This window comes from Homarus americanus, unplaced genomic scaffold, assembly GCF_018991925.1.
Source record: "Homarus americanus isolate GMGI-L3 unplaced genomic scaffold, GMGI_Hamer_2.0 scaffold40982, whole genome shotgun sequence".
NCBI classification, from domain to species: Eukaryota; Metazoa; Arthropoda; class Malacostraca; order Decapoda; family Nephropidae; genus Homarus; species Homarus americanus.
In genome coordinates this window covers 3,793-29,957 of record NW_024714524.1, presented here as the reverse complement: position 1 = coordinate 29,957, position 26,165 = coordinate 3,793, and the positions used below count along the sequence as shown (strand labels likewise).

At 42.4% G+C, this 26,165-nt stretch overlaps 2 protein-coding genes and 1 long non-coding RNA gene across 4 annotated transcripts in view; all 3 read left to right on the top strand.

Annotated features, from left to right (window-relative positions):
• Nucleotides 1-7,720, top strand: part of LOC121878945 (ras GTPase-activating protein raskol-like) — a 61,273-nt gene extending 53,553 nt beyond the window's left edge. Inside the window, exons 4-10 of one of the 2 annotated variants that reach the window (XM_042385391.1) lie at nt 316-413; nt 1,682-1,795; nt 3,660-3,755; nt 5,323-5,431; nt 5,926-6,110; nt 6,957-7,171; nt 7,427-7,720. In XM_042385391.1, coding sequence (XP_042241325.1) covers nt 331-413; nt 1,682-1,795; nt 3,660-3,755; nt 5,323-5,431; nt 5,926-6,110; nt 6,957-7,171; nt 7,427-7,686 — 1,062 coding nt within the window. In that variant the 5' untranslated portion in view covers nt 316-330 and the 3' untranslated portion in view covers nt 7,687-7,720. The remainder of the gene's footprint in view (nt 1-315; nt 414-1,681; nt 1,796-3,659; nt 3,756-5,322; nt 5,432-5,925; nt 6,111-6,956; nt 7,172-7,426) is intronic. The other variant, XM_042385400.1, reaches the window with a different exon arrangement.
• Nucleotides 7,721-10,437: 2,717 nt separating this feature from the next.
• On the top strand, nt 10,438-13,525 carry LOC121878941. The gene is made up of 3 exons (XR_006091264.1): nt 10,438-10,625; nt 11,040-11,154; nt 13,381-13,525. It is a non-coding gene; the product is annotated as an uncharacterized LOC121878941 (long non-coding RNA).
• Nucleotides 13,526-13,527: 2 nt separating this feature from the next.
• LOC121878934 lies at nt 13,528-21,328 on the top strand. Its single transcript, XM_042385370.1, has 10 exons — nt 13,528-13,635; nt 13,800-13,928; nt 14,380-14,519; nt 14,975-15,166; nt 15,503-15,852; nt 16,117-16,251; nt 16,480-16,768; nt 18,934-19,143; nt 19,371-19,529; nt 21,059-21,328. The coding sequence occupies exons 1-10, from the start codon at nt 13,528-13,530 to the stop codon at nt 21,261-21,263; spliced, it is 1,917 nt and encodes a 638-aa protein (XP_042241304.1). The 3' UTR covers nt 21,264-21,328.
• Nucleotides 21,329-26,165: the final 4,837 nt, after the last annotated feature.

Sequence of the window (26,165 nt, the reverse complement as noted above, 5' to 3'; positions counted from 1 at the left end):
GTATTTCGTGTTTTAGAAGGTCAGTATGTGTGTTTGTCCCGTTTTTTGTATCATATTTGGGTCTGTTTTCCTGTTTTTCGGGTGTAGGTTAGTAAGCAGCTATCAAACAGGGAGGTACTACCGCCTGGGAAGATATTGGAAGCATAATGGTTGACCCTGTGACCAAATCTCAGGTTATTTCCCCTAATATTTATGATTATTTCCCATATTTCCCATAGCATTAATGCCCGTCTTTCTGTCTCTTTTCATATTCATGCTTATTCTTCAATTTTCCTTTGTTTTCGGAGTTTAGTTATATTGTTTTATTTTTTTCAGAATTTCTTTAAGAAGATGAAAAGCAAACCGGGTGCCAGTGTCAAGATAACAAATAAGGGAACTACAAAATCCGACAAACTTTCCAAAAATAGCGACCTGTAAGTATACTAGCGACCTGTAAGTATACTAGCGACCTGTAAGTATACTAGCGACCTGTAGGTATATATCGACCTGTAAGTATACTATCGACCTGTAAGTATACTATCGACCTGTAAGTATACTAGCGACCTGTAAGTATACTAGCGACCTGTAAGTATACTAGCGACCTGTAGGTATATATCGACCTGTAAGTATACTATCGACCTGTAAGTATAATAGCGACCTGTAAGTATAATAGCGACCTGTAAGTATATATCGACCTGTAAGTATATATCGACCTGTAAGTATATCGACCTGTAAGTATACTAGCGACCTGTAAGTATACTAGCGACCTGTAAGTATACTAGTGACCTGTAAGTATACTAGTGACCTGTAAAGTATACTATCGACCTGTAAGTATACTAGCGACCTGTAAGTATATATCGACCTGTAAGTATACTAGCGACCTGTAAGTATACTAGCGACCTGTAAGTATACTAGCGACCTGTAAAGTATACTAGCGACCTGTAAGTATACTAGCGACCTGTAAGTATACTAGCGACCTGTAAATATAATAGCGACCTGTAAATATAATAGTTTAAAGACTTTTATACTTTTATATAACCTGTGAAATATATAGTTTTGATGTGATATAGGATTTTAGATGAAGGCTTGTTAATATTGGTTAATTTAGTTCCCCTGATCACCTGAGGATTAGCTCCCCCAAGTGGTTACCTGAAAATTAACACCTTAATCAGTAAACCAGAGTCCAATTATCCGGTGACCTGTTATCCGGTGTCCAGTTATCCGGTGTCCAGTTATCCGGTGTCCAGTTATCCGGTGTCCAGTTATCCGGTGTCCAGTTATCCGGTGACCAGTTATCCGGTGTCCAGTTATCCGGTGTCCAGTTATCCGGTGTCAGTTATCCGGTGTCCAGTTATCCCGTGTCCAGTTATCCGTCGTCCAGTTATCCCGTGTCCAGTTATCCGGTGTCCAGTTATTCGGTGTCCAGTTATCCGGTGACCGTTATCCGGTACCAGTTATCCGGTGACCAGTTATCCGGTGACCAGTTATCCGGTGTCAGTTATCCGGTGACCAGTTATCCGGTGTCCAGTTATCCGGTGACAGTTATCCGGTGTCCAGTTATCCGGTGTCGGTTATCCGGTGACCAGTTATCCGGTGACCAGTTATCCGGTGTCCAGTTATCGGTGTCCAGTTATCCGTGTCCAGTTATCCGGTGTCCAGTTATCCACCCACCACTGACACCCCCATCCCTATATACTTACAGTACAAGCGAGACAACAACAATGGCAATGTTCCTTTGGCTAGATGTCACTCCCACCCGAACCTACAGGCACCTTGTCACCCGGCAGACCCATGCGCCCACCCTCCCCCTTCATTGGTAAGTTGGTAGTCCCTATTCAGTCCCTATTGAATGGCTATTTAGTGGTCATAGTCCCTATTAGTCCCCGTGATTCCCTCTTAGTCCCACGCTGCACGCCCCTTAGTGCTGGTCTGCACGCCTCCTATTACTGGTCTGCACGCCCCTTAGTACTGGTCTGCGCCCCTTAGTACTGGTCTGCACGCCCCTAGTACTGGTCTGCACGCCCCTTGGTACTGGTCTGCACGCCCCTAGTACTGGTCTGCACGCCCTAGTACTGGTCTGCCCGCCCCTTAGTACTCCGTCTGCCCGCCCCTTAGTACTGGTCTGACCGCCCCCTTAGTACTGGTCTGCCCGCCCCTTAGTACTGGTCTGCCCGCCCCTTAGTACTGGTCTGCACGCCTTAGTACTGGTCTGCACGCCCCTAGTACTGGTCTGCACGCTCCTTAGTACTGGTCTGCAAGCCCTTAGTACTGGTCTGCACGCCCCTTAGTACTGGTCTGCCCGCCCCTTAGTACTGGTCTGCCCGCCCCTAGTACTGGTCTGCACGCCCTTAGTACTGGTCTGCACGCCTCTAGTAACTGGTCAGCACGCCCCTTAGTACTGGTCTGCACGCCCCAGTACTGGTCTGCACGCCCCTTAGTACTGGTCAGCACGCCCCCAGTACTGGTCTGCACGCCCCCAGTACTGGTCTGCACGCCTTAGTACTGGTCTGCACGCCTCCTAGTAACTGGTCTGCACGCCCCTTAGTACCGGTCTGCACGCCCTCACTGGTCTGCACGCCTCAGTACTGGTCTGTACGCCCTTAGTACTGGTCTGCACGCCCCTTAGTATGGTCTGCACGCCCTAGTACTGGTCTGCACGCCCCTTAGTACTGGTCTGCACGCCTCAGTACTGGTCTGCACGCCTCCTTAGTACTGGTCTGCACGCCCCCTTAGTACTGGTCTGCACGCCCCTTGGTACTGGTCTGCACGCCCCTGGTACTGGTCTGCACGCCCCCTGGTACTGGTCTGCACGCCCTTGGTACTGGTCTGCACGCCCCCTGGTACTGGTCTGCACGCCCCTTGGTATGGTCTGCACGCCCTTAGTACTGGTCTGCACGCCCTAGTACTGGTCTGCACGCCCTTAGTACTGGTCTGCACGCCCCTTAGTACTGGTCTGCACGCCCCTTAGTACTGGTCTGCACGCCCCTTAGTACTGGTCTGCACGCCTCAGTACTGGTCTGCACGCCCTTAGTACTGGTCTGCACGCCCCTTAGTACTGGTCTGCACGCCCTCAGTACTGGTCTGCACGCCCCTAGTACTGGTCTGCACGCCCCTTAGTACTGGTCTCACGCCCCTTAGTACTGGTCTGCGCCTTAGTACTGGTCTGCACGCCCTTAGTACTGGTCTGCACGCCCCTTAGTACTGGTCTGCACGCCCCTTAGTACTGGTCTGCACGCCCCTTAGTACTGGTCTGCACGCCCCTTAGTACTGGTCTGCACGCCCCTTAGTACTGGTCTGCACGCCCCTAGTACTGGTCTGCACGCCCCTTAGTACTGGTCTGCACGCCCCCTTAGTACTGGTCTGCACGCCCCCTTGGTACTGGTCTGCACGCCCTGGTACTGGTCTGCACGCCCCTTGGTACTGGTCTGCACGCCCTGGTACTGGTCTGCACGCCCTTGGTACTGGTCTGCACGCCTGGTACTGGTCTGCACGCCCCTGGTACTGGTCTGCACGCCCCAGTACTGCAGGGTCCACGCCCCCTAGTACTGGTCTGCACGCCCCCAGTACTGGTCTGCACGCCCCTAGTACTGGCACGCCTGGCTGCACGCCCTCCTGTAGGAGGAGGGATGAAGGGGAAGGAGATCAATGTGTCTTTTTGTAATCAATTCTGTTTTTTTCAGCGCCAGGAGTCAAGAGAATCAAGACGAAAGAAGACGGAAAGAAAACACGCTTAAAATATGGGTCATGGAAGCTAAAGGCATCCCCAGCAAGAAGAAGTAAGTGTCTTATACTACTGCTACTTTTTTTAATGGCCTCCAGCCTCCCCCAATAGCTACACCTTCGCCACCATTTAATTACCTTCATATTAAATATCCTAATATATAAGTAGCTATCCTATCTGTGTTGAGTTAGTTGAGCAGCAGATCATGCGGCATTCAGTGACTGTTGCCTCATAGACAACATCTGCAGCAGTTGTCGGAGTTAGCAAAGCTCTGTTCCCTTGAGGCAGAGCAAAGCCGACGAGAGAGGACAGTCGACATCTCATCCAGGCGTAACATAACTTCTGGGCTGCTGCTTCTGTTGGAGATCACCTCCGCTAGTCTGGCGTAGAAGCATCTTGCACTTGGTCCCATCCCACCAGAGGTTGTGAACACTAGAGGAGTGAAGCTGCCTTGATCAACGTTTTGAATTCTTTCCCCATATGCCCTTATCTTGTCGTTCTCGTTCCTCCTGTGCAGCATCGAGAGCTAGGTTACGGTGACATGCGCCATGGGATCAAAATCCTGATGTCGAAGAAGGCTCGCTGTCCCCGCGTCCAGAATCCTCGAGCACTGACGTCAACACCGGCATTGTTAGATGTGTTGGAAGATCTCACCATCCAATGGAAGGAGGGTCGGTTCTACCATGACATCACGGCAGATTTCCTTCAACATATTTGCTGTGAGATCCCTTACCTCGCTGCCTCATGCATATGAAGCCCCCTTTCTTGCACATCATGGCGTGATCGACGTCATAGGAAGTGCCACACACGCATTGGGAGGGCAAACCTTCTACTGGCCAACCGTACCTTAGAGCAGTGGCATCTGTAAATTCTTGTTTATTGAGGCTGAAACCATTTGCCCTTATCAGTAACGTAGTTAACCAGTTTGAGGCGCCCACCTCCTGCGCTATAGCTACTTTTTTTCTTTAAATTCTCTGGTACTTGCAGCAACAGTTGCTGCAACTTATCACTTTGGCAGTGCTGTCGTTCTGCCGTATTGGACCTTCGAATCTTGTTTATTTCACTAGTATCCACCTCCCCTGTTGCGTTCTGAGCAATTATGTGGTCCGTGAGGGCTGCCGTGAGCTTAACTGAGTTTTGATGTTCGGTGGCAGCAATCTCCTCTGGATTGGTCAATCCCATTCCTCCCAGTCTCGGTGGTAGTGCAAGGAGTGCTCTTTCTGCTGGGGTTAAGTGGGGGTGTTTACTAATTTGGGAATGAAATTGACGCGATAGCTTTCTTCCAGAGGGTGGAGGAGGGTCTGATATCAGGGATAGTACGATCAGGTAGTTCCAGCGATGCTTGACTCCATGGGTGAATGCTGCAGAGCCGATGTGGCTCTGTGTTAGAATCTCAGACAGAGCTTGGATTCCTAACCCACTCATTCACCTTCCGCCACGACTGGTCTTGAAGTCCGTCGCGTTTATTACGCGCCTAGATGTCTGTGGCCGTCCAGTTATTTTGACCTCACTACTACTACTATTACTAGATTATCTTAGTTTTATTATGAAATTTCTCAAAATGTATAGATACTCTTTTGGTACGAGTGTTGATGTTATACATTCTAACCCCCCTCCCACAGGTATTACTGTATTCTCAGCCTTAATGAGGAGCTGTACCATACGTGTTCGAAACAGAATTCGAACATGTGCTTTTGGGGTGAACACTTTGAGCTGAACCCGCCCTCAGAGGTAAGATTTATATCCCAGTTTTTAGTCACTTACACCTGGTACAATGTTTGGTGAGTTTTCAGCGATGTGGCACCACTGTGTTTGTTTACATGGTATTAAAACACATACAGTCACTTGCATTTACACCTGGTACAGAGTCTGGTATGTTTTCTGAGATGTGGCACCACTGTGTTTGTTTATGTTGCATTAAAACTCTCAGAATGGCCCTCAGGAACCTCACAATAGCAGCTATATTAAAGCTGCCAAATAAACAAACACATCCTTGCCACATCTCAACAAAAACCCACAATCACTGTACCAGGTGTAAATGCAAGTTACTGTACATTTAAGAATTCCTGCCAGATTAAATTAATTCCACAATAATGCTGAATGATTTAATGCTGCTTTGACAGAGAGAGAGAGAGAGAGAGACTCTTAAGAATCTATATTATTGAACGTCAGTCCTAACCCAACCCAACCCAGTACCACCACTCACTCCACCAATTCTTCCCCAGGTGTCCAAGATCTGTATTGAACTTATTAGAGAGGCGGATAAGAAAACGACTCGCAAGAAGATCGGGGCGGTGGAAATTGATCTTGAACCATCTAGCCCCAGTCGAGTAAGTTTTGACGAGCAGTGGTACCAGCTGAGGGTAGAAGGGAAGGAAAGAGAACCACCAGCTCTCAGAATTAAGCACAGGTTCGTGATTGTAGGGATATATGAGGTCATTGTTATTTGTTATTATTGGTATTAAAAGTCATCATTGTTATTATTAAATATTCATTATCATTATTTTCAACATTATTGTCATTATCATCGTCATCGATATTATTTTATGGATATTTTCAACGTCTCTTTACCATTCCATTCTTGACCTGCTCTTAGGTCGCACCCTCCAACACTGATCATGTCACCCAGGCAGCAGAACTCATCCATGACTCATAACACAGCAGCCTTCAGCACCCCCTCCAGCACTGATCATGTCACCCAGGCAGCAGAACTCATCCATGACTCACAACACAGCAGCCTTCAGCACCCCCTCCAACACTGATCATGTCACCCAGGCAGCAGAACTCATTCCCAGACAACTAATTTCATTTTGTCTATGTCATTTTACTCTCAAGGCCCCTGACTATTCCACCCTCCGATTGCTTGAGTTCTTCCACTGTCTCTTCAACACTAAATCATCAGTCTAAAAGAACTCCCCAGAGCAGGTGAGGTGCTCAAGACACACCCACGATTGACACTCGCCTTGAAATTCTCTTACTATTCTCACAGAGGGATTTAAATCCTCATATAATGCCATAACTACCCGAACAAGGTATTTCTCAACGTATAACTTTCTCACTACTGGCTTGACTACTTCCCACGATACCCTGTTCAAGCATTTCTAAATATGATGCACAAATCTCTCTTCTGTAATCAGTTTGTTGATATTTGCTCACAAGACGAACCTAACCTAACCTTTGTGAGTATTTGTCTCGTGAGCAAATGTCAACACGCTCCACTAATGAACAGACACCAAATAATATCTTTCTTCCGTAGATTCCAATCAGTCGACATCTTGCCACTGTCCCAATATGGAGACTTCCGCCAGTACCTCAAGGAAAACTCCATATCACTCTGTCAGCTGCTAGAACCGGTTGTGCCCGTCAAAGTCAAGGAAGAGATTAGGAACATCCTCATCAACATCATGCAAGCGGAGAACTGTGCCATACCCTTCCTGGTAGATCTTGTGACCGCTGATATCCAGAGAAAGTGTGAGTTTTGTTATTTAACCTAACCTAACCCCAAAATAACCTAACTTAACCTAACCTAACCCAACCCTAAAATAACCTAACCTAACCAAAACGAACCAAACCAATGTTATGTAAAAATGTTGGATTAGTCTTTTCATGAGTGTTTTAAAAAGGGTGTTTAAAAAATACAGCTAATGTGTATCGTTTATTTACATATATATTTATATTATTTATGCACTTGTTTACACACGCTACCTCATTTACATATATTTACAGCCGAGAGCGAACACCTTCGTGGGAACAGCGTCGCCACAAAGGCTATTGAAGCTTACATGAAACTTGTAGGTGAACAGTACCTCCACGACACCTTAGGAGATCCCATCTGTGAGCTCATCACTCTCGGGGAAGACCTGGAAGTGGATCCTCTACGCAACACCGACGACCAATCCAAACTCGCCCGACAAAAGGCTTTAAAAGATCGAGTCTCTGTGATATGGGAGAGAATTCTTCGGTCCGATCGATCTTTTCCTGTGTAAGTTTTGTCCTGATTGGTTTATTTTTGTTTGTTTTTTGGAGGAGGGGGGATTTTGTGATTTGTATTGTCACTTGCATTTCTACCTGGTATAGTGGCTGATGTGTTTTGTGACATGTGGCAATGCTGTGTGTGTTTACATCATATTAAAACACTCTGAATGGGCCTTAGGAACCTTACAATAGTACCCAGACTAAAAGAATGCCTGATAAACAAACACAGTATTGCTACATGTCACAAAACACACCAGTCACTGTACCAGGTGTAAATGCAAGTGACTGTACAATATAGGTATCAACAATAATTACAAACACACTTCATATGTACAGTTGCAGTCAATAATTCACTCACTAGGGAATGAGTCTCCAAACTGACTTACCCTGACTGTCATCTGGTGTGTGTGTTGTTGGGGGTGTATAGTACTTCAGTTTAGAAAGGAGTGAACTTTGACCCCAAGTGTGCACTGATAGAATCAATATATCATCCTGGGGTTTCGATGAATATATTTTAAACTGTTGAACCATTCGACACATACATGTAGTCTCGGTAAAGCTTTCTGTATAGTCCTCCAGGTTTTACTATATTTAGTGCCAAAGTTCAGACGATATTTCATTCAGTCTTCAGTTACCAACAGAGCTCCCTGTTGCCTCTAATCTTGGATCATGAACTCCAGGACGGATTCAAACTTGTGAATCTGAAGCATTTATGGACAGAATCATGTATCGATCCACTGCTTCGAGGGTCCACTGCTTCGAGGGTTCACTGCTTCGAGGGTTCACTGCTTCGGTGATTCACTGCTTCGAGGGTTTGCAACTGAATCTTAGTGTTCGTGAAACAGCAAGAGAGGCGACGGGTCTTTTGTGGGTGACTGTACAATAACATACAATATGAATACAAAGAGGAATTACCACTACATCTTAGGTTAGTGTTAGGTAAGGTAAGGTAAGGTATGTTAGGTTAGTGTTAGGTTAAGTTCGGTTAGGTGTAGTGTTAGGTAAGGTTAGTGTTAGGTTAGGTAAGGTAAGGTAAGGTTAGTGTTAGGTTAAGTTCGGTTAGGTTAGGTTAGTGTTAGGTAAGGTTAGTGTTAGGTTAGTAGTAAGGTAAGGTTAGTGTTAGGTTGGGAGGTTAGGTTAGTGTAGTAAGGTAAGTAAGGTAAGGTTAGTGTTTTGTTCGGTTAGAGTTAAGTTAGTGTTAGTTAGTAAGGTATAATTAGTGTTAGTTTCGTTAGTGTAGGTAAGGTTAGTGTAGTGTAAGTAAGGTAAGGTTAGTAGGTTAAGTTCGGTTAGGTTAGGTTAGTGTTGGTAAGGTTAGTGTTAGGTTAGTAAGGTAAGGTAGGTAAGGTTAGTGTTAGGTTAAGTTCGGTTAGGTTAGGTTAGTGTTAGTAGTTAGTGTTAGGTTGTAGTAAGGTAAGGTTAGTGTTAGTTAAGTTCGGTTAGTTAGGTTAGTGTTGTGAGTTAGTGTTAGGTTAGGTAAGGTAGAAGGTTAGTGTTAGGTTAAGTTCGGTTAGGTTAGTTAGTGTTAGGTAGGTTAGTGTTAGGTTAGGTAATGTAAGGTAAGGTTAGTGTTAGGTTAAGTTCGGTTAGGTTAGGTTAGTGTAGAAGTTGTTAGGTTAAAGGTATAAGTTAGTGTTAGGTTAGGTGGTGTTAGGTAAGGTTAGTGTTAGGTTAGGTAAGGTAAGGTAAGGTAAGGTTAGTGTTAGGTAAGGTATGGTTAGGTTAGGTTAGTGTTAGGTAAGGTTAGTGTTAGGTTAGGTAAGGTAAGGTAAGGTAAGGTTAGTGTTAGGTTAAGGTAAGGTAAGGTTAGTGTTAGGTAAGGTATGGTTAGGTTAGGTTTGTGTTAGGTTAGTGTTAGGGTTAGGTAAGGTATGGTTAGGTTAGGTTTTATCACACATTAACACCATTACACTTGCTCTCCTCTAGTGAGCTTCACACGATTCCAATAAGTCACGAGACACACACCTACACACACCTGATTCACTCCACACAGGCAGACACACACACTACACACACTGATTCACCACACAGGCAGATACACACACTTACACACACACTGATTCACCCACACAGGCAGACACACACACTACACACACTGATTCACCCACACACACACACACACACACACACACACACACACAAACAACTTAAGGCCCCCAGAGCTACTAAGACCACCCCCATGCCACTCTCAGTCCCAGACCTCCATAAAATATCCCAGGAACAAAACTGACCCCATCCCAGCAAAGACTCCGCTCCCTTCCTTTAAATCTCTTAAAAAATAACTATTATCTTAGTATTAATATTTTTTGTAATACTTATTTTTTTTGTAACCACCAAAATTATTATATTATATTTTGTTACTTAGATAAAATTGCTATTACATTAATCACAATTACTGGAGACATATAACTAACAGCTCTGTCCTCTTGTTCAACCTTAAATTGCTTTCCTTCCTTATAATAATAATTGTATATTAACTCCACTGTAAAATATATGTATATACTTAATAAAAAAAATAAATAATAATGGTGTGTTTCAGATTACTGTATAACAATCCACCAATCACGTCTTGTCTTCTAGAGTACTGTATAACAATCCACCAATCACGTCTTGTCTTCTAGAGTACTGTATAACAATCCACCAATCACGTCTTGTCTTCTAGAGTACTGTATCACAATCCACCAATCATATCGCATGTCAAAGCACCATATGACAATCCACCAATCACCTCTTGTCTTCTAGAGCACCGTATGACAATCCACCAATCACATCTTGTTTTTCAGAGTATCCGGATGAGCGAGCTGGCAGGAACTTGACACTGGTGGCCAAAACGCTTCAGACTCTCGCTAACTTTGCCTGTTTCGAAGCCAAAGAAATTTTTATGGAATTCTTAAACGACTTCATTGAAAAGGAGAAAGAACAGTGTAGAAAATTCTTAAGATCAATTTCTGTGAGTTATTCTGTGTGTTTTCTGTGAGTTATTTATTTTCTGTGAGTTTTTCTGTGAGTTTTCTGAGAGTTTTTCTGTGAGCATTCATTTTCAGAGTTTTTCTGTGAGCATTCATTTTCAGACAATTTTTCAAGTAGTTTTTCTGTGAGCATTCATTTTCTGTGAGTTTTTCTGAGAGTTTTTTATGTTCTGTGAGTTTTCAGTTTGTGAGTTTGAAGAAAAGTATAACAACATTTGTTTATGGTCTGTGGTATATAGAATTGATCTTTGTTAGTATAATAATTGGTTGTTTTTCAGTCTATCAGCCAGTATAATTGTTCTCCAGTCTATCAGGCATAATTAATTTCCTCACACTCACTAGACATATCTAACTCAGCCTAACCTAACCTAACCTACTCCCAACCTAACCCACAGAGTCCTCTCACTAAGGAGGACAGCACCTTGGGTTTATGGCAAGATTGACCTCGGGAAGCACCTGGCCTTACTACACCTGCACCTGAGTGATGCCCTCGCTAAGATTGACACACAGGTGAGATGAAGCCATTGTTACGAGTTCGCTCCTGGTTGGATAGTTTGAGTACCTTTGTAATGTCCCCTTTGTTTAGTCCTGACTTCCATTTATACACCTCTATGTATCGCCCACCTCTCGCTCTCGAGGAGTGCAAATTAAGATGCTTTAACCTGTCTCTGTACTCAAGGTTCCTAATGCCCGGGATTAGTCTTGTCATTCTCCTCTGGATTCTTTCTAAGGATTCTTTATCCATTCTGTAATATGGTGACCAGAACTGAACTGCGTAATCCAAGTGAGGTGAAATATCCTAGATAGGGAGCATTATAACATGGGGTTCAATAGGGTATGTTCCCAGCCAGTCCCCAAACAGATATGTATCACCGACGGAAAATTTCCTACAATACTCTTATCAGTTCAAAACAAGTAAACAAGATTCACCACATCCTGAAGAATAAGTCTGGTCATCATGTCCTTTTCAAGGCTCAGGGGAATCTCATGGTGCTTAACAATGCCAATCTTCACCTCAGAGACACTGTTGTCCTGGATGCCTTCAACTTCCCAGACATTTCCAAAATTACGATGATGACAAATACAATGATGGTGGCCGACACTGCTCACATTATCACAACAACAGAGTCACCATACAGTCACAAAAACACCATAAATATCACTTCATATTCACATAACACAGTTCAGTCTAAATGGCTTACAATGGACATAAAAGACCGGCTGTAGTCTGCAGGTTGGCTGTGTGGCGTCTAAGTGAGTAAGCTGACAAGTGGCAAAATGCCTGGTACAGTACATAGGTTTAAATAGTGTTCCCTTATAAAACTCACTGTACTGTATTTAAATGTATTCTGTAGAGAAGCTGTATTAACCATTGTATCCAACAAGTAAGAAATTATAGGTTAAATTCTTTCACTGGGTGTTTTTTGGGTGAGTTAGCCAGTGCAGTTAGTGACCTGTCCTGTATACCTGGGATTAATCTTTCTGGCTATGGGTTAGTTCACCAAGAAGAATGTGGTATGATGATGGGAGAAGGAAGGACATAGGAAGGACATAGGGAGGACATGCTATGTTTATGTATATAATGTGTATGTACAGTGTATATGGGAATGTATAATAATAATAATAATAATAATAATAATAATTAACGGTTTATTGAAAAAGTTCTGCAGCTGAAGGCTGAAAATATACATTGGACATAAATGACTTATTACATACATTGGTGGTTTAAAGCCTTCATTAGAAAGGTAAAGGAACATACAGTGAACATACAGATTAATGTAGGTTGAACAGCAAACTCATAGTGATAACTCCTCCCAGATGGTGTTAGAGGACCTCCGTGTGTAGTAATTCGCAGATGGTGTTATGAGGGACCCGCGTGGTGTAGTAATTCCTCACAGATGGTGTTATGGGGACCTCACGTGATGTAATTACCTCACAGATGGTGTTATGAGGGTCCTCGTGGTGTAGTAATCCCTCACAGATGGTGTTATTAGGGACCTGACGTGGTGTGGTAATTCCCTCACAGATGGTGTTATGAGGGACCTGACGTGTGTAGTAATTCCCTCACAGATGGTGTTATGGAGGGGCCTCACGTGGTGAAGTATTCTTACAGATGGTGTTATGAGGGTCTTCACGTGGTGTAGTAATTCCCTCACAGATGGTGTGATGAGGGACTTGATGTGGTGTAGTAATTCCTCACAGATGGTGATGAGGACCTCCGTGGTGTAGTAATTCCCTCACAGATGGTGTGATGAGGGACTTGACGTGGTGTAGTAATTCCCTCACATATGGTGTTATGAGGGACATGTGGTGTAGTAATTCCCTCACAGATGGTGTTATATAGTGAGGTTTGGTCCCAGGCCTTCCTATCGTAGGCGGATTAACACATGATTGGTTGTTGTTGGGTCTCGCGGGGCCGTTATCACTGGGTACCTGGGACCTCACTGTGGGAAGGTTAACTTAGATACGACTGTTACTGAGTTGTTCTCACTGACTTAAGCACTGTTCACCACTGTTCACCTCTGTTTAACACTGGTTCCGTTCCTTTCCTAAATGAAATTGTAACTGGCGAGAACTTGTTGATATTCCGGTGGGGAGGAGGGTTCAGGGGAGGGGGTTGGTATGGGCCAACTTAACAGTTGACCTGGCTGCTCGAGAGGCGCCAGGTGATCTTGACCCTTCGGTGGTCAAGGATGTATATGTATATGAATTACTTAATTTTTATCCATATTTCAGGGTTACAAGAGTGAGGCTAGTAGAGTATTAGCACTAGTCGACGACATAAGTAAGTACCTAGGAAACGACCAGAAGCCGACCAGTGGACATCAACCAGTGGCTACACCAGCCCGTATGTCTACACCGGCCATGTCTACACCAGCCCATATGTCTACACCGACGCACATGTCTACACCAGCCCATATGTCTACACCGGCCATGTCTACACCAGCCCATATGTCTACACCGACGCACATGTCTACACCGACTCCATATGTCTACACACGACGCACATAGCCAATAGTTACCAGTAAGTTGCTTGTTTAATAGTTACTTTAGATAGATACTGTAGATATAGATAATTTAGATATAGATACTGTACATATACTGTAGATACTTTAGATAGATATCCACCATAATTTACTCCTACATTGCTACAGGCGAAGACACAGTCGATAATACAATCAACATGGGGGTACCAGGTGGTGCGAGGCAGTCTACAGTCAGTGATCTCGCCCGGGCACAGTCAGTCTCAAGCAGCTGCGGCAGTCTGTTGTCAACACCAGAGGGTATGACGTGGTGGTGGTTGTTGTTGTGGGGAGGAAGTGTTAGGAGAGGGAAGGATTGGGGTACTGGAGGAAGGATTGGGGTACTGGAGGGTGTGTTAGGGAGGGAAGGATTGGGGTACTGGAGGAAGGATTGGGGTACTGGAGGAGTGTTAGGGGAGGGAAGGATTGGGGTACTGGAGGGGAGTGTTAGGGGAGGGAATGATTGGGGTACTGGAGGGAAGGTTTGGGGTACTGGAGGGAAGGATTGGGGTACTGGAGGGGAGTGTTAGGGGAGGGAAGGATTGGGGTACTGGAGGGAAGGATTGGGGTACTAGAGGGGAGTGTTAGGTTAGGTTAGTGTTAGGTTGTAATCTAATAGACCCTCTATATAATGAACTCTCCTCATAGTCCAGTAAATCGAGGTTTCACAACAAATAGCAAAATGACTTATTAATTTCTATCAATTTTACAGCAAGTCAGTGGCAGCCCGGGACTAAACTTTTCATACCGGGACAAAAACGCATCGAACGACCTGTACACTAACGATGATTACGTCCTGATTACGGCTTTCGACCATCAGACGGAACCAGAGAACTTCATGTTTCCATCTGTGTACGTCTCTCTCTCTCTCTCTCTCTCTCTCTCTCTCTCTCTCTCTCTCTCTCTCTCTCTTTGCAGCCATCTGTCAGTTATTACATAAATACAGTATTACCATAGCTGAAAATAATTGTAAGCTTAGATTAAGATTTTTTGCCAGCTTAGATGAAAATAATTATAAGCTTAGATCAATTTTGGGAGGTCAAGCTTAGAAAAATAATGCAAGCTTAGATCAATTTTGGAAGGACAAGCTTAGAAAAATAATTACAAGCTTAGATCAATTTTGGGAGGACAAGCTTAGAAAAGTAATTACAAGCTTAGATCAATTTTGGGAGGACAAGCTTAGAAAAATAATTACAAGCTTAGATCAATTTTGGGAGGACAAGCTTAGAAAAATAATTACAAGCTTAGATCGATTTAGAGGACAAACTTCGATAAAAAATATATCCCATATTTACAAATCTTTACAGCGAGGCAAACAACAATAACATTCAGCTGCAAGACGTCAACCAGATCAACGGCAATACGTGTTACATGACTGAGGGGTCGACTGGATCACCTTTTCGTCAGGGAGGGTTTACGGGGCAACCTCACTCTGCCGCCGCCCACCAGCAGCAGCCTGTGAGAGGTCATCTATATCAACCTCCTCGGCTCCTTCCTAGGTACGTTGGGTGGGTTGGGTGGGGTGTGGAGGTGGGTTGGGTGGGGTGTGGAGGTGGGTGTGTTTTGTTGGGGTACAGTATAATATAATCTGACTGGTACCTTTTATAACATTACACTCATAACAATATACCTGTATTTGCTAAGTGAAATAATGTTCCAAAATTACAACAACCAATGATTTACCTTCTATAAATAACCAATTAATTCTTTTCGATTTAGTAAAGATTATAATTTATTTACTAATGATTCATACAGTACAGGTAGCTATATATATATTAACTAGTGATTGTGTATAAAATATTAGTGGTATTTATTTGATTTTATGACCATTATAGAAGCACGGCATTGGCGTCGAGGAGCCATTCCGTCACTGGGTTACCGACGCCTATGGAAAGACACGGTTTGTATCACGACGAATGCTCTGAGTTATACCGCTATATGGATTCCTGCTCGCACCAGATACACGCCTTGTGTATGGAGAGTGAGAACAACACTCAGGGCTCCCAGACGTCGATCTCCCAGCTGTCGAATATCGCCTCATCGGGATACCAGAGCTTCGCCTATTCCCAGTCTTCCTCCCCTGTTGATCCCCTCCTACACACTGACAATTCGAGCTTGTTGTCTCGTGAGAATGGGAATCCTGGTGTACTGGGGTTGAGACAAGTTCTCCACGCGTCCCCTTTAGGTGAGTTTTCAATATATCAAAGCTTTTATATTTCGATCAGATTTGTGATATTTAAATGCATTTTTTGACTTGCTATGTTCATCAATCAAAGCTTAAGATATTATATGCTAGCTTATAGGGATAAAATGCCTTATCAATCGCTGGAGTAATTGCTCACTTCCCTCTATCACCCTGTAATGGAGTTATTTGATATCTTCCTTCCCAATCAACAGTGATTATGCTTGTTAATCTGCTTATGTGTGTGTGTGTGGTTGTTTCCTGTAGCCTCGCCTCTGCATCTCCCAGCTACCACCACTAGGCATCGCGCCGTGGCTGTACATCTGGCTTACTTAGGTCACGCCGGTCACGTGTCGCTTCATGGTACGCCTAGACACAATCCCAAAGTCACTCAGCCTCAAGGTACATTGTGGACCTTCTGTAATGCCCCTGAGTATAGTACAGTAATTCAGTGTCCCATCTATGCTGTAGTTAGATTATATACCTCTACGTGAAGTAATTATATATGAAACAAAAATGACTAAGTTATTATCCATAAATGCTAGTATACTATTAAGTAGACATCAAATAGCTTATAGTAATAGGAGACGCGGGTATTGATTGTCACTTCCTACTTGTTGTGGTACGAAGGCGGTCCGTATAGCAGCCTCAGCACCTCCCAGAGTGTAGAGGACCTCACGTCCCTAAGTCGAGGCCGCACACGCCAACGCCGCTCTGCTTCATCCTCTTCCGATTCCTCCCCTGACTCCCGACCTTCCTCACGCTCTCACGCCCATTCTCGCCGCCCCCACGCCCACCCTCCCCGCTCCAATCCCCACTGCTCTCCTTGCTTGGCACCGTCTCCCGCGTTGAGGCAGGAGCTAAGAGCCAGATCACATCATGAGCGGAGCATTAGCGGAAGAAGGGGAAGGAATTATAGGTGAGTCGACGTCTGCCAACACATGTAGAAGTTATACCAATGGAAGTATTATGTTGCTTATATAATTATGCCTCTCAAACCTTATATAATTGAAGCTTAATTATGCCTCTCAGATCTCATATAATTGAAGCTTAATTATGCCTCTCAGAGCTCATATAACTGAAGCATTATGTGAACATTTATCATCACATCTCATAAAAAACATCTTATATATTACAGATAAAACTTGATAGAACAAGTGTGTATTTCTTGACACTTTCTAGTACAGGTATAAGATAAATCCTTAACTACTTTTGTATGGATGCCCCTGTAGTGAAGATGTTGGTAAGTCTACTATATGGTCACCTTTAACCAAATATAAAGTGTCCCTGTGAATGTAGTGGTGATAGTCTACTAACACCTTATGTATGGGGTCACCTCTGTTGTTAACCAAATATTAAAAGTGTCGTCCCTGTAGTGAAGATGTTAGTGGTGATAGTCTACTAACACCTTATGTATGGGGTCACCTCTGTTGTTAACCAAATATTAAAAGTGTCGTCCCTGTAGTGAAGATGTTAGTGGTGATAGTCTACTAACACCTTATGTATGGGGTCACCTCTGTTGTTAACCAAATATTAAAAGTGTCGTCCCTGTAGTGAAGATGTTAGTGGTGATAGTCTACTCACACCTTATGTATGGGGTTACCTCTGTTGTTAACCAAATATTAAAAGTGTCGTCCCTGTAGTGAAGGTGTTAGTGGTGATAGTCTACTAACACCTTGTGTTTGGGGTCACCTCTGTTGTTAACCAAATATTAAAAGTGTCGTCCCTGTAGTGAAGATGTTAGTGGTGATAGTCTACTCACACCTTATGTATGGGGTCACCTCTGTTGTTAACCAAATATTAAAAGTGTCGTCCCTGTAGTGAAGGTGTTAGTGGTGATAGTCTACTAACACCTTGTGTTTGGGGTCACCTCTGTTGTTAACCAAATATTAAAAGTGTCGTCCCTGTAGTGAAGGTGTTAGTGGTGATAGTCTACTAACACCTTGTGTATGGGGTCACCTCTGTTGTTAACCAAATATTAAAAGTGTCGTCCCTGTAGTGAAGATGTTAGTGGTGATAGTCTACTCACACCTTATGTATGGGGTCACCTCTGTTGTTAACCAAATATTAAAAGTGTCGTCCCTGTAGTGAAGATGTTAGTGGTGATAGTCTACTAACACCTTATGTATGGGGTCACCTCTGTTGTTAACCAAATATTAAAAGTGTCGTCCCTGTAGTGAAGATGTTAGTGGTGATAGTCTACTAACACCTTGTGTATGGGGTCACCTCTGTTGTTAACCAAATATTAAAAGTGTCGTCCCTGTAGTGAAGGTGTTAGTGGTGATAGTCTACTAACACCTTGTGTATGGGGTCACCTCTGTTGTTAACCAAATATTAAAAGTGTCGTCCCTGTAGTGAAGGTGTTAGTGGTGATAGTCTACTAACACCTTGTGTATGGGGTCACCTCTGTTGTTAACCAAATATTAAAAGTGTCGTCCCTGTAGTGAAGGTGTTAGTGGTGATAGTCTACTAACACCTTGTGTATGGGGTCACCTCTGTTGTTAACCATATATTAAAAGTGTCGTAGTGAAGGTGTTAGTGGTGATAGTCTACTAACACCTTGTGTATGGGGTCGTTGTTAACCAAATATTAAAAGTGTCCCTGTAGTGAAGGTGTTAGTGGTGATAGTCTACTAACACCTTGTGTATGGGGTCACCTCTGTTGTTAACCAAATATTAAAAGTGTCGTCCCTGTAGTGAAGGTGTTTGTGGTGATAGTCTACTAACACCTTGTGTATGGGGTCACCTCTGTTGTTAACCAAATATTAAAAGTGTCGTCCTTGTAGTGAAGATGTTAGTGGTGATAGTCTACTAACACCTTATGTATGGGGTCACCTCTGTTGTTAACCAAATATTAAAAGTGTCGTCCCTGTAGTGAAGGTGTTAGTGGTGATAGTCTACTAACACCTTATGTATGGGGTCACCTCTGTTGTTAACCAAATATTAAAAGTGTCGTCCCTGTAGTGAAGGTGTTTGTGGTGATAGTCTACTAACACCTTGTGTATGGGGTCACCTCTGAGCTGAATAAAATCATTTGTCATTAACTTCACCTAAACGACTTTTAAAAACATAACTCTAATTTTAGATCCTGCGACAGAGAGGACTTCCCCCGAGGACCCTCCCACTGTTACCAGGACTCCGAGGATGATGTAAATACGTGGTGTTCAGGAGGGAACAGTGTGGGCAGCTGGTCGAAGGATGTGAGACGCATTACCCAGTACCAGACGCCCCACACTACGGCTCCACCTCAAGTACTGGACCAGCAGGAAGTTCAAATGAGAGTTATTGTTGAGAGGTAAACAAACGGACGTAAACACAGACGTTATTCTCTTATATCTAGAGTTAAATAAGAGTTAAACCTCGATATAATGGACTTTCATCTCTATACAGTTCGTTAGAAGGAGGTTTCACATCTAATGGACCCTCGATATAACAAACTCTCATCTCTATATAGTTCATATCAACAGACTCATCACACACCAAATCTCTTGCTACATCACAATTCCTCTCTTATTTCCTCAGGTTAATGAATATGGAACAAGAGTTTCGCCACGAACAAGAGGTGATGCGTAGAGAAATGCACAACAAAGACGCCCGCATTGACGCCCAGGCCAAGAAGATCGCTGCCTTGGATTGCGCAAACACCCAGCTCGTCCGCACGATCGCTTCGCTTAATACACGGTTTGTGATGACATACATTTGAGTAGGTGTTTGTAAACTCTGGTATGTATACAGGTTAATATGTATACGGTTGTCGTCATTCATGCAGTTGGTATTTGTATGACTGGTTATACATATATAGCATTTGTCTTTGGTTATACATATACATGGCATTTTTTACCATCATAAATTCTGTAGGCCCTGGGCAAAGCAATATCCTGGAGCCCCTACCCTCCCACTCAAATGAAAACTAAAACTTTCAGTAAAATTAAACATATAATTAATTGTTACATTGAATAACACAATTGTTGAAACATATGATTAATTGGTAAAGCAAAAGAATTAATCAACAATTTTCAACTTGGGGACACATGTGATTACTCTACTATGGGTATGACTTAACAGAGCCTTAATTCTTCAAGTGTTACATTTGCTGCCAGCCTGGAATGCTCTTGTCACAACCAGGCTTCCACACGTAATATTTCCACGGGGATAATAACCTAGATTAACACACTTAATCTCGTGTCACTGATGGTCCACAGGACAGGTGGAGGACTGTGTGGCGTCCCGTACCCTTCAGGAGGGAGAGGGTGTGGACGACGTCTTAACTAACCCATGGCCTAGGAGATACTATTAAAATGTGTTTTTGGGGCGTGAGGCGATGAACAACACTGTCTCAATGGCCTCTCCCTATAGGCTGGCTAACATAACACTAATGGAAAATATATGTCGTAGTCATGGCTCACCGGGTGTCTTATCTCCAGTAAAACAAACTTTGTTGTTGGTTGCGTGGGTAAGCCTAAAGCAACCCATGATGCCTAGGAACTACATGTACTTCATTAGTAGTGGTGTGCTCTATCCATGGGGCCCCTAATATCGTGGGGCCCCTAATATCGTGGGGCCCTGGTCAACTGGCCAGCGTGCCCATGCGGTAAGATGGCTCTGCAGACGCCATGTTGTTACTCATCGGGTGGGAAGTCTTGTCGTTCTCTCTCCCATATAATTTATAAAAATGCTTATCCAATTGTAAACATGTATGGCAGTTTGTATTGAATTAACATCATTATCATCATCATTTTCATCATCATTATCATCATCATCATCTACAGTTCGAGCACCAACTTTTTCATCAGCTGGGTAACAACATGGCCCAGCTATATGCCATCAGGTGAGGGGCTGGGGGAAACTAATTTATCAATGGCTACTTGACTCTCTTGATTTAATATTTATTTAGTAAACCCTTAAAATCTTATTAAATGAAACGATATTAAATTAAAACGTTTGTAAAAATAAGATAACACTATGTTTTATTTATTGTTCCTATTTATATTATTAATAGTTGTTTCTATGGGATATTTTAAATTAAGTAACAAATTCAACCCAACTTGACCAATTAGGAACCTAACCCAACTTGAGACAGAGATTTATACATGTCAACTTTTCAGAACAGAATCCATATGAATACTGACGACCCACTATACATGTTTAGGGTGTATACATCTATCTATCTATCTATCTATCTATCTATCTATCTATTTATCTATCTACAGGCCAGGGGAGTTGAAGCATGAACAGCGTGGGGACGTGACCCTCGACTCCTGCAATGCGTCGGACACCAGATTACAAGAGTTCCTCCTGCTGATCGCCACGACAGTTTTCTTTGGTACCGTAAACTCAACTATTTTTGGGGGTTATTTTGGAAAATATTATGGTTGTTTGATGATTTTACAAACAATGATTGGGAAAAAAGATTGATATATTGTATTACAGAGGATAACGATTGTATGGTCGTTTGTGTTAGTATACTGTGTCAGCCATTGCATTTCTACATAACGGCCAATTAGTACTGTATACGCAACAAAGCATAATCAATTGTTCTTCTATCATGGGCATTTAACTATAATATATATTACCCTTATTGTATCGAGTTTTGATGCAATTTTGAGTTTCCTTTATAGATCTTGTTTCCACTATACCTCAATTGTTTGTCGACTGTATCCCTCACTGCCTAGTCCAGTCTGTGTTTATATATTTCACTTTTGTTGTATTTTCGGTGTTTTAATTTGGATTATTTCTTGTCTGTTTTGTGTGTTAATACGTACATACATACATAGATTCACACACATATATACTTACCATTGTAAAAATTATCAATAACTTGTAATAAATCAGTGTATTCACTCCCAGTAAACACTGCTCCTTACACTGTCACTATGTTGAAATGAACTGTAGTTTGAGCTGATCCCCATCTAGTTATTATATGTCTTATTTGTGTCACTTATGTTACTTGTATATTATTTGTAATTCGTAACCCATTCCCCAAATATGTAACTGTATATTTTCAGCCTTCTGGCTGTCAAGCTCTTTCAATAAACAGTTAATTATTATTATTATTACATACAGATACACATACCTACACACACACACACACACACACACACACACACACACACACACACATGGTAAGCATTTGTTATAGTTAATACATTGTAGAACAGATACCCTTTTCACCATAATATTCTTCTTAACTAAAATAACATTCTTGAAATATCAATTTATTCATATGACCACAAAACAATTTCCTTTCCCCTAAAAAATCTAATTATTAACACAAATTTCACCTTTTAGAAAATATTACGAAATTCGGGTTTATTTTAATTCTGTCCAATTTAAAACTCAAAAGAGGAATTAAAAACTGTGGAAAAAACATTAAATTTTGTGTATAAAAGTACTGTAATATAGATCTTGATTTGATTTTTTTTATAGCTAATTAAAGTGCAGAATTATGGATGCTGATTTGTACTGGTAGCATATTTTCTTCCCAATAGTGTAATGCAGTACTGTAGTTATTTGTTAGTTGTTGTGTTTATACGGTGTCTGTTTGTCGAGGTAGGTAGTGTGTGTGTGTGGCGATTGGGTAGCATTGGGTCTGGTTTATGCATCTGAGAACTGGAAACATATCATTATAATTGAAACCAAACCCAACCAAACCCAACCAAACCCAACGTAACCCAACCAAACCCAACCAAACCCAACCAAACCCAACCAAACCCAACCAAACCCAACCAAACCCAACCAAACCCAACCAAACCCAACGTAACCCACCCCACAACAATACCAAGTTCCTCCACACATTCCTGACTCGACATACGAACACGAACACACACTCGCACACAACCAAGATTTACGAACACCAAAGATTAGAGTTACTTGTGTTCCTTTTTCCGAGCTCAGTGTCAGTACAGTTCATCCGTCTAAACACGAATTTATTGTACATTAGTCTACTGTAGAATTTAGTGTAAATAAATAATACAAAAAAAATATATATATATTTGTCCATATTTAGACACAAAAAGACATGTGTAGTTTTGTTTCAATTTCTGATGATGAATCTGGTGTGGCAGTCATCATTGTAGCGTGAGGATATCAATATAGCAATGCTTGTAAAGTGTTTCTATATATTTAGTAAGCCAAAGGATTAAACCCTTGAGTACAATGACTTGACCTCTTGATTACTATGACATAACCCCTTGAGTACAATGACTTGACCTCTTGATTACTATGACATAACCCCTTGAGTACAATGACTTGACCTCTTGATTACTATGACATAACCCCTTGAGTACAATGACTTGAACCCCTTGATTACTATGACATAACCCCTTGAGTACAATGACTTGACCTCTTGATTACTATGACATAACCCCTTGAGTACAATGACTTGACCTCTTGATTACTATGACATAACCCCTTGAGTACAATGACTTAACCCCTTGATTACTATGACATAACCCCTTGAGTACAATGACTTGACCTCTTGATTACTATGACATAACCCCTTGAGTACAATGACTTAACCCCTTGATTACTATGACATAACCCCTTGAGTACAATGACTTAACCTCTTGATTACTATGACATAACCCCTTGAGTACAATGACTTAACCCCTTGATTACTATGACATAACCCCTTGAGTACAATGACTTAACCCCTTGATTACTATGATATAACCCCTTGAGTACAATGACTTGACCTCTTGATTACTATGATAAAACCCCTTGAGTACAATGACTTGACCTCTTGATTACTATGACATAACCCCTTGAGTACAATGACTTAACCCCTTGATTACTATGACATAACCCCTTGAGTACAATGACTTAACCTCTTGATTACTATGACATAACCCCTTGAGTACAATGACTTAACCCCTTGATTACTATGACATAACCCCTTGAGTACAATGACTTAACCCCTTGATTACTATGATATAACCCCTTGAGTACAATGACTTGACCTCTTGATTACTATGATAAAACCCCTTGAGTACAATGACTTGACCTCTTGATTACTATGACATAACCCCTTGAGTACAATGACTTAACCCCTTGATTACTATGACATAACCGCTTGAGTACAATGACTTAACCCCTTGATTACTATGACATAACCCCTTGAGTACAATGACTTAACCCCTTGATTACTATGACATAACCCCTTGAGTACAATGACTTAACCCTTGATTACTATGACATAACCCCTTGAGTACAATGACTTAACCCCTTGATTACTATGACATAACCCCTTGAGTACAATGACTTAACCCCTTGATTACTATGACATAACCCCTTGAGTACAATGACTTAACCCCTTGATTACTATGACATAACCCCTTGAGTACAATGACTTAACCCCTTGATTACTATGACATAACCCCTTGAGTACAATGACTTAACCCCTTGATTACTATGACATAACCCCCTGAGTACAATGACTTAACCCACTGAGTACGATACAAAAAAGGTCCTAAGAAATCATATTCAAGGGATTTAGTCACCGTACTCAAAGATTTAAGTCACCGTACTCAAAGGTATAACAAGGTTGTATATTTCACTTGAGTCCCATTATGATGTGGACTCTGACATTTGTACGAAATAATGTAATACATAGATTAAAAGAATTACTGATTACTACTGATTGTTATTGAACCTAATGTGGTGTTATGGTGGTGTTATATGGTGGTGTTATATGGTGCTCTGTTGTGGTGTTATATGGTGCTCTGTTGTGGTGTTATATGGTGCTCTGTTGTGGTGTGCTGATTGATTTTGATTTTGCCACTTACAGCGGCTAGTTTATTGTGCACCCTATGCTCATCCTGTGAGCGGTAGCGCAAAAGGATTACAGAGTAGAGTTTACAAAGGGTCAAAATAATTAACCACCGTTGTCAGGATATTATGGCACTGAATGTTACACAGCATTTTAATTACATTATTTGTTTAGTTCTATACATAAAGGGTAACTTATTCACAACTGCATGAGTACAGGAGTGTGAGGCAGTATGTCTGGCCGCAGGATTGTGAGGCAGTATGTCTGGCCTCACACTTTGTTATTCACATCTGCGTGAGAAGTATTCAAGCACATTGTGTATTTGGTTCTATACATGAGAACTGATATAGTTACTAAATGCAAAAAAGTGGATACAATCTTAATATGTCGGCTACCTTGCCATTAGAGATGAAGTGTTGTGCCATTTCACTCGCAGTGTGCTTGGACCTGTCCCTAAAAGGTTCTATCTTCACACAGTCGAGGACGTAGTGTTCAAGTGTGTGGCCATATGTCTGGCCACACACTTTACATTTAGTCTTGTTCACATCTGCCTGAGGGACATACTGCCAGAGGTACTTATATCCTAACCTTAGTCTAGCTGTTACAACATCTAGTGATCTTGTTACTTGTTCCATAACATGCTGCCAGAGGTACTTATATCCTAACCTTAGTCTAGCTGTTACAACATCTAGTGATCTTGTTACTTGCTCCCTATACATGTTTCACTTGATACATCTCATCATGGTAACCTATGGATCGACTAGTGCCTGTTTGCTCTTGTCTTGCGTCAAACTCATCAATAAGTTCCTTCCTAATTCCAGTTTTAAGGGTTCTTTTTGACAGACCCAAATTGTATTCAACTGTGTGTTTGTTAGACGCGAGTTTGGCGAGGGCACATGAAAACACTACACCCGGCCACACCACACCTGCCCGCACTATACCTGGCCACACCACACCTGCCCGCACTATACCTGGCCACACCACACCTGCCCGCACTATACCCGGCCACACCACACCTGCCCGCACTATACCCGGCCACACCACACCTGCCCGCACTATACCTGCCCGCACTATACCCGGCCACACCACACCTGCCCGCACTATACCTGGCCACACCACACCCTCACTAGCACCTATATATCCACCAGTAGCACCAATACAAAAATACAGTTACTTCACTACACAATACAGTTACTTCACTACACAATACAGTTACTTCACTACACAATACAGTTACTTCACTACACAATACAGTTACTTCACTACACAATACAGTTACTTCACTACACAATACAGTTACTTCACTACACAATACAGTTACTTCACTACACAATACTAGTTACCTTCACTACACAATAGTTACCTTCACTACAAGTCAATTACTTCACTACACAATACAGTTTCCTTCACTACACAATACAGTTACTTCACTACACAATACAGTTACTTCACTACACAATACAGTTACTTCACTACATAATACAGTTACCTTCACTACACAATACAGTTACTTCACTACACAATACAGTTACTTCACTACACAATACAGT